A 10,025-nucleotide genomic window follows, 5' to 3' on the forward strand; every position below is an offset into this window, starting at 1 on the left:
GGGAGCTCAATAGAATTAAGAAACAGTCGGTAATAAGGAAATTATGACACTCACATGTCTGTCATACTGATTTTACGAAACTCGTGTAAGAATTTATGTATTGCCATTGCTTTCGCTCGGGGAATACAAGAATCTGACTCTCGTTTCATAAAATTAGTTTGAAACACGCTCGTATTATAATCTCTACATATTGATCTCAGTTATTTGTTTTACTGGGACACACGTGGATCAGTCTTCTGATGCGCCGACAAGAGTTGCGTCCCTTTGTAAACCCAAGACCCGAACTCAGAAATATTACTGCTATTTGACAGAGGTCTATAAATAATTGAGTCTGGACCAGACAATCCAGTGATTGACATCATGAGTATCCATCTATGCAATTAGGACCTATACGAACCTGACCATCATACATGTTGGTTAATATATGAAAAATTACTCTTATTCAAGAGATATCAGATTGGTTTGATGCGCAAACGAACACACTGGTATGTTGTGTGATCCGACGCTCATGAACGCATCACATGTGACGTCATAGATCCATGACTCGACATGCACCAGTTGTCTCGTGCAGGATTAGCGTGTAAAGGTTAGAAATCACGTGCAGCATATCGTGATAAGAATATAGACACTCTGTGGTAACACTTGACTGATTGTTAGTTTTGTTTTTCAGTGTTACACAATGGAGTGAGTGAGTGAGTTTGGTTTTACGCCGCTTTTAGCAAGATTCCAGCAATATCACGGCGGGGGACACAAGAAATGGGCTTCACACATTGTACCCATGTCGGGATTCGAACCCGAGTCTTCCGCGTGACGAACAAACGCTTTAACCACTAGGCTACCCGGCCGCCCAGGTACACATTGGAAACATATCTTCTCAACGTACATAATTCTCTATAGACCCGTGAAGATTCCGTGGTAGAATAGGTCTTCAGCAACACATGCTTGTTGTAAAAGGCGACTAACGGAATCGGGTGGTCAGGCTCGCTGACTTGGTTGATGCATGTCATCGATCCCAATTGCGTGGATCGATGCTCATGATATCAATCACTGGATTGTCTGGTCCAGACTCGATTATTTACAGACCGCCGTCATATAGCTGGAATATTGCTGAGTGTGGCGTTAAACAACAAACCAACCAACAACCAACTTCTCCATATGTTTCTTCGGTTCGGGTTTCTTTTGGCTGTGAGTGTATAAATTATAAGCAGCTAACTAATTTTATATTCGACAACACGTGTTGCCCTGATAGAACACAGGTGTCCTGGCCCCGGATCCGTACTGAGAAACCTGACGTGACGTCGCATTTATTTGGCGCTACAATTACTGTCAAGGACGGGGTATCTTAGGCAATCTCACGAAAACCACATCTTAGTTGTTGCTTCCGCTAAACAAAGATCTGACGACATTTTTCAGCAGTAGCGAGAACTAAGATATGATTTTAATGACATTGTATCTGTTGCAATAAGAATCAATCAAGGAATAATTTTGTTTCATATTTAATCCTTACCTTACATTGAGTAAAATTTCGGTGATAAAACCATTTGATAATCACATAAGGAGTAAAACTTGGCCCATTCGAAACACACAGGAGACGGACGCGTGAAGGTGAGGTGAGGTGAAATGGGGTTTAACGTCGCGTCCAAGATGATTGCACTTATATAGCGACGTGCATGTACGCGTGTGTGTTTGTGTGGCTGCTTGTACAAGTCCCGACTGATGCCGATTTCTAGTGCTAGCACACTGAGATACCATGCTGCAGTTTAACAATGAATATCCCACTCAGACACAGTAAACTGACTCCGAGCCGACCAGTCGTTGTTTTAGCCCCTTAATGCTGAGCGCCAGACAGGGTAACAACAAGTACCATCTTTTAACGTCTTTTGGTATGACGCGGACCTTGGACCACTGGACTCCTGGACCTTCCGCTCTCCGGGCGGACGATCTACCACTAGACCACGGAGGCGGTCCTGGACGCGTGAAGATCCGGGGAAGCAACTCATGCTTGCAAAAGGCGACTATGCTTGTCGTAAGACTAACGGGATCGGCTGGTCAGGCTTGCTGACTTGGTTGATGCATGTCATCGATCCCAATTGCGTGAATTGATGTTCATGATGTCAATAACTGGATTTTCTGGTCCAGACTCGATTATTTACAGACCGCCGTCATGTAGCTGGAATATTGCTGAGCGCGGCGTTAAACAACAAACCAACCAACTAACCAGCCTGTTTTGTTATATAGTGTGACACATTTGAAAATGTTCTCACACGCTTGCCTTACTGTCGAAAACAAGAGGATGTTTTCACATGCTCGCCATGATACGCGTGCCCTAAAGTCAAACATGCTGCAGTGTTGGTTACACATACAATTATATATACTTGAAACTGTGACTTAGTTTATCATTATCTCATGCTTTGTTTGTGTTGTGTTACTTAGACAGCTGACCCGTGAAGATCCAGATTGAACAGGTCTTCAGCAATCCATGCTTGCCGTAACAGGAGAATATGCTTGTCGTAAGAGGCGACTAGCGGGAGCGGGTGGTCGGGCCACCGAGTGGTTGTCATCAATCGCCTCGATACATCAACCTGACTGTAGGAAGTTTTAGTTTGTTTGTTGTTTAAAGCCGCACTCAGCAATATTCCAGCTCTATGACGGCGGTCTGTAAATAATCGAGTCTGGACCAGACAATCCAATGATTGACATGAACATCGATCTACGCATTGGGAATACGATGACATGCATCAACCAAGTCAGCCAGCCTGACCACCCGATCCCGTTAGTCGCCTCTTACGACAAGCACAGACGCCTTGTACAGCAAGCATAGGTTGCTGAAGATCTATTCTGCCCCTGATCTTCACGACGAAGTACAGATGTCATTGCTGTTGTCAATATCAGCTGGCAGTTGAAGAAATGGAACACAACACAAAGCACGGCATCTGGTCATCCCGGAAGTCCTACTTATTAGAAAATAGATTGTTCTCAAGGACGAACATGGTATTGATTCGAATAATATGCTCCGTGAGATAGATCGCAACAATGAATGCGTATGGTTTTACGCCGCTTTTAGCAATAATCCAGCTATATCACGGCGGGGGACACAAGAAATGGGCTTCACATATTGTACCCATATCGGGAATCGAAGCCGGGTCTTCGGCGTGACGAGCGAACGCTTTAACCACTAGGCTACCCGACCGCCCTATCTGAATTTGCCAATTGTGCCAATTTTCCATTTATATAGCATAAAGTGCCTGGACGTGAGTAGGTAACTGTCTGTACTAGCCCGCACTGATGACGGTTTAATATTGCGAGCCTACTGAGATACACTGCTGTTGTTGTAACTTCAATACCCCACACGGACACAGTATACTGACTCCGAGCCGACCAGTCCTTGTTTTAGCCCCTTAATGCCGAGATTCCGGGGTAGAATAGGTCTTCAGCAACCCATACTTGCCGGAAAAGGCGACTATGCTTGTCGTAAAAGGCGACTAACGGGATTGGGTGGTCAGACTGGCTGACTTGGTTGATACATGTCATCGATCCCAATTGCGTGGATCGATGCTCATGATGTCGATCACTGGATTGTCTTGTCCAGACTCGATTATTTTACAGATATATAGCTGGAATACTGCTGAGTGCGGCGTTAAAAAACAAACAAAACAAAACAAACCCTTAATGCCGAGCACCAGGTAACAACAAGTACCATATTTTAACGTTTTTTGGTATGACACGTCCGAACAACCGATCTACCACTTTCCGGCAGACACTCTATCGACTACACCATGGAGGCGGTCTTACCGTTCGAAGGATGCTGTCAGTGTCATACAAAGCTCGGGTGAACAATAACATGAATTACCAGCAGATTGGATCAGGAGTGAAAAAATGTTATTCATTGAGATAAATCTTTATATTACCCTGAAGCATAAAAATGCATAATGGTCGTCACGTGATACAAAGGCAGTGTCGGGAGAAAGATCAGCGCTTGATTATCACAGGCAGTGTCGAGATCATCACTTGATACATATACAGTGTCCAGATCATCACTTGATACATAGACAGTGTCGAGATTGTCACTTGATACATAGACAGTGTCGAGGTCATCACTTGATACATAGACAGTGTCGAGGTCATCACTTGATACATAGACAGTGTCGAGATTATCACTTGATACATAGACAGTGTCGAGGTCAGCACTTGATACATTGCCAGTGTCGAGATTATCACTTAATACATAGACAGTGGCGAGGTCAGCACTTGATACACAGACAGTGGCGAGGTCATCAGTTGATACATAGACATTGTCGAGGTCATCACTTGGTACATAGTCAGTGTCGAGATCATCACTTGATACAGAGACAGTGTCCAGATCATCACTTGATACAGAGACAGTGTCGAGATCATCACTTGATACATTGACAGTGTCCAGATCATCACTTGATACATAGTCAGTGTCGAGATCATCACTTGATACGTTGACAGTGTCCAGATCATCACTTGATACATAAACAGTGTCGAGATCATCACTTGATACATAGACAGTGTCGAGGTCAGCACTTGATACATAGACAGTGTCGAGGTCATCACTTGATACAAAGACAGTGTCGAGGTCATCACTTGATACATTGTCAGTGTCGATATCATCACTTGATACATTGACTGTGTCCAGATCATCACTTGATATGTAGGAAGTGTCGAGATCATCACCTGATACATAGACAGTGTCCAGATCATCACTTGATACATAGTCAGTGTCGAGATCATCAATTGATACATAGTCAGTGTCGAGATCATCGCTTGATACATTGACAGTGTCGAGATCATCACTTGATACATTATCAGTGTCGAGATCATCGCTTGATACGTAGACATTGTCGAGATCATCACTTGATACAGAGACAGTGTCGAGATCATCACTTGATACATAGTCAGTGTCGAGATCATCACTTGATACATTATCAGTGTCAAGGTCATCGCTTGATACGTAGACAGTGTCGAGATCATCACTTGATACATAAACAGTGTCGAGATTATCACTTGATACAGAGACAGTGTCGAGGTCATCACTTGATACATAGACAGTGTCGAGGTCATCACTTGATACATAGACAGTGTCGAGGTCATCACTTGATACATAGACAGTGTCGAGATTATCACTTGATACATAGACAGTGTCGAGGTCAGCACTTGATACATAGACAGTGTCGAGATCATCACTTGATACATTGACAGTGTCGAGATTATCACTTAATACATAGACAGTGTCGAGATCATCACTTGATACGTTGACAGTGTCCAGATCATCACTTGATACATAGACAGTGTCGAGATCATCACTTGATACATAGCCAGTGTCGAGGTCAGCACTTGATACATAGACAGTGTCGAGGTCATCACTTGATACATAGACAGTGTCGAAATCATCACTTGATACATTGTCAGTGTCGATATCATCACTTGATACGTAGGAAATGTTGAGATCATCACTTGATACATAGTCAGTGTCGAGATCATCACTTGATACATTGACTTGTCCAGATCATCACTTGATACGTAGGAAGTGTCGAGATCATCACTTGATACATTGACAGTGTCCAGATCATCACATGATACATAGACAGTGTCGAGATCATCACTTGATACATAGTCAGTGTCGAGATCATCGCTTGATACATTGACAGTGTCGAGATCATCACTTGATACATTATCAGTGTCGAGGTCATCACTTGATACATTATCAGTGTCGAGATCATCGCTTGATACATTGACAGTGTCGAGATCATCACTTGATACATTATCAGTGTCGAGGTCATCGCTTGATTCGTAGACAGTGTCGAGATCATCACTTGATACAGAGACAGTGTCCAGATCATCACTTGATACATAGTCAGTGTCGAGATCATCGCTTGATACATTGACAGTGTCGAGATCATCACTTGATACATTATCAGTGTCAAGGTCATTGCTTGATACGTAGACAGTGTCGAGATCATCACTTGATACAGAGACAGTGTCCAGATCATCACTTGATACATTATCAGTGTCGAGATCATCGCTTGATACATAGACAGTGTCCAGATCATCACTTGATACATTATCAGTGTCAAGGTCATTGCTTGATACGTAGACAGTGTCGAGATCATCACTTGATACAGAGACAGTGTTGAGATTATCACTTGATACATAGACAGTGTCGAGGTCATCACTTGATACATAGACAGTGTCGAGGTCAGCACTTGATACATAGACAGTGTCGAGATTATCACTTGATACATAGACAGTGTCGAGGTCATCACTTGATACATAGACAGTGTCGAGGTCATCACTTGATACATAGACAGTGTCGAGATTATCACTTGATACATAGACAGCGTCGAGGTCAGCACTTGATACATAGACAGTGTCGAGATCATCAATTGATACATTGACAGTGTCGAGATTATCACTTAATACATAGACAGTGACGAGGTCAGCACTTGATACACAGACAGTGTCGAGGTCATCACTTGATACATAGACATTGTCGAGGTCATCACTTGGTACATAGTCAGTGTCGAGATCATCACTTGATACAAAGGCAATGTCCAGATCATCACTTGATACAGAGACAGTGTCGAGATCATCACTTGATACATTGACAGTGTCCAGATCATCACTTGATACATAGTCAGTGTCGAGATCATCACTTGATACGTTGACAGTGTCCAGATCATCACTTGATACATAAACAGTGTCGAGATCATCACTTGATACATAGACAGTGTCGAGGTCATCACTTGATACAGAGACAGTGTCGAGGTCATCACTTGATACATAGACAGTGTCGAGGTCATCACTTGATACGTAGGCAGTGTGTCGATATCATCACTTGATACGTAGGCAATGTTGAGATCATCACTTGATACATAGTCAGTGTCGAGATCATCACTTGATACATTGACTGTGTCCAGATCATCACTTGATACGTAGGAAGTGACGAGATCATCACCTGATACATAGACAGTGTCCATATCATCACTTGATACATAGTCAGTGTCGAGATCATCACTTGATACATAGTCAGTGTCGAGATCATCGCTTGATACGTTGACAGTGTTGAGATCATCACTTGATACATTATCAGTGTCGAGATCATCGCTTGATACGTAGACATTGTCGAGATCATCACTTGATACAGAGACAGTGTTGAGATCATCACTTGATACATTGACAGTGTCCAGATCACCACTTGATACAGAGACAGTGTCGAGATCATCACTTGATACATAGTCAGTGTCGAGATCATCACTTGATACGTTGACAGTGTCCAGATCATCACTTGATACATAGACAGTGTCGAGATCATCACTTGATACATAGTCAGTGTCGAGATCATCGCTTGATACATTGACAGTGTCCAGATCATCACTTGATACATTATCAGTGTCGAGGTCATCGCTTGATACGTAGACAGTGTCGAGATCATCACTTGATACATAGACAGTGTTGAGATCACCACTTGATACATTGACAGTGTCCAGATCATCACTTGATACATAGTCAGTGTCGAGATCAGCACTTGATACGTAGGCAGTGTCCAGATCATCACTTGATACGTAGACAGTGTCGAGATCAGCACTTGATACGTAGGAAGTGTCGAGATCATCAATTGATACATTGACAGTGTCGAGATCATCACTTGATACATAAACAGTGTCGAGATCATCACTTGATACATAGACAGTGTCCAGATCATCACTTGATACGTAGGCAGTGTGTCGAGATCATCGCTTGATTATCACAGGCAGTGTCCAGATCATCACTTGATACATTTTTTTAAAGATTTTATTTCTCTTTGGAGTACACAAACAATATGTTTACAGAATATAGTTCACGCACAACGTTTCGAGGTATATGCTTACTCATTCGTGTGATGTCAACTTCTTTATTATGTGGAACACAACGTTTCGGGGTATATGAATACTCCTTCGTGTGATGTCAACTTCTTTTTATGAGGAACACAACGTTTCGGAGTATATGCTTACTCCTTCATGGGACTTTATTATGTGAAACACAACGTTTCGGGGTATATGCTTACTCCTTCGTGTGATGTCAACTTCTTTTTATGAGGAACACAACGTTTCGGGGTATATGCATACTCCTTCGTGTGATGTCAACTTCTTTATTATGTGGAACACAATATTTCGGGGTATATGCTTATTCCTTCGTGTGATGTCAACTTCTTTTTATGAGGAACACAACGTTTCGGAGTATACGCTTAGTGCTTCTTCGGGTGAAGTTCGCCCCTATTATGTTTCTAGGTTTGTCAGCACCATACCCGTGCTCGTGGGTTTCACTGAAGCGGTAAACGTCTGAGACCTGCATCACTTCGGGCTTTCCTCCCACATTAAGCTGACACGCCGTGATATAACTGGAATACTGTTAAAAGCGGCGTAAAACCCAACTCACTCACTCACTCACTCTTCGGGTGAATGAATGCTATCAATAGGTGATAATCTAAGTCCTGGCTTCCAGTTGCCTATAACTTCAGGTCTCTGTTAGCTATGTTCAGACTATGTCCTTAGTGAGTGAGTATGGTTTTACGCCGCCTTTAGCAATATTCCAGCAATATCATGGCGGGGGACACCAGGAATGGGCTTCACACATTGTACCCATGTCGGGAATATGCTCGCTGCCTCATGCTCTCTTCCTGACATTGTCACGTGTTGGTGAATCTGAAATACCGGATCTGTTTAAAGGGATGTAAAATATAACTGACTCACACATACTGTTTGTCCTTTGATGTAACTTTCATACTTGGATTGTTTTTTTTAAGGAAGGTCATTTTGTATGTTTTCATTTCCTTATAATCAGCTGCAGTCGTGTAGTATCACTTATTAAAAGGACAAATACATATTCACACGTGTCACTTGTTATTCATAAAAACTTCTCTGGCTTCTTCTTTTTCTTTTCTTTTTTTTCGGGGGGGGGGGGGGGGGGGGGGGGGGGGTGCAAAACCTCAGGTTAGTAGGACATTTTAAATTCCAATGGTGAATACAGTCAAGTCTCGTTAATCCGACACTCGTTAATCCGACACTAATGATGGGAACCGATTAAATTGCAACGAATTACCCAATATAGTCATCTGCCCGCGAGTACACAGCCCCGTGTTTTGATGCTAGACGGGTCTGCTGGTAGTTGCATATTACGATGGCTGCAGAGATAAACTTGCTAACAATAAACCATTGATGCTTTAGATAAACATACTGTATATAAATATATTTATATAAACATATATCTTTTGGATTTTCAACAGGTTTTGTTTACAGTATTTAAATTAGTTCTTTATATTGACAAGAACAAGTGTCGTTTTCAACATTTTAGTTAATTATCGTCGTCGGAATGAAAAAAAAACCCCACTGCTTTTTCTTCTTTTCTTTTTTTCACATTTCATTTTTAAAAGGGCAGGTCGTATCGTGACCAGTATAACAGGTGAAGTCTGATCGTTTGCATATTGTGGCTGCCTCTCAACCAAAGAAATATTTTACGGAATAGAAACTCCTTAATCGGGATTGTCTCATTTATAGACAATTTAATGCTTAAGGGCTCAGTCACACATTCAGCATTTGTACTGCCGTCCTTGATAGGACCACTCCCGATTAAAATTTGTCAAAAGTCTGATCACGATTCTGTGATTCGTGGCGGGAACCTCACAAATTTGTAAAAAACATTTATTTAATCACGACAACAATCAGATATTGTTCAGAAAGCGTCCCTTTTTAAACGTTTCCAGTCGAATTCGTCCCGATTCTTCCGTTCTCATTCCGAATCTGATCCGATTTGTATCTTCTGCATGGTACAAAACGGACCGAATCTGTCCCGACAACGTCCCGATTCTCCCGAATGCGATCCGACAGAGACAGTGAACCGACAAAGACGATTGCGACAGTATTCGTTCAGCACCTGGTATCCTGACTATGTCTTAGTGGTTCACGAACACCTGCTTATCATATAGACGGAATCGTTGAGTGGAGTGTGTTTTGGACAGTTTTTTC

The 10,025-nt window shown here is 42.3% G+C and overlaps 1 protein-coding gene across 1 annotated transcript; it reads right to left on the reverse strand.

Annotated features, from left to right (window-relative positions):
- Nucleotides 1–3,904: 3,904 nt before the first annotated feature.
- Nucleotides 3,905–8,815, reverse strand: LOC139454847 (mucin-22-like). Its single transcript, XM_071236468.1, has 4 exons — nucleotides 8,760–8,815; nucleotides 6,835–7,668; nucleotides 5,516–6,766; nucleotides 3,905–5,387 (listed from the first exon to the last, which is right to left on the reverse strand). The coding sequence occupies exons 1-4, from the start codon at nucleotides 8,813–8,815 to the stop codon at nucleotides 3,905–3,907; spliced, it is 3,624 nt and encodes a 1,207-aa protein (XP_071092569.1).
- Nucleotides 8,816–10,025: the final 1,210 nt, after the last annotated feature.

This window comes from Haliotis cracherodii, unplaced genomic scaffold, assembly GCF_022045235.1.
Source record: "Haliotis cracherodii isolate W230 unplaced genomic scaffold, xgHalCrac1.p SCAF_11, whole genome shotgun sequence".
NCBI classification, from domain to species: domain Eukaryota; kingdom Metazoa; phylum Mollusca; class Gastropoda; order Lepetellida; family Haliotidae; genus Haliotis; species Haliotis cracherodii.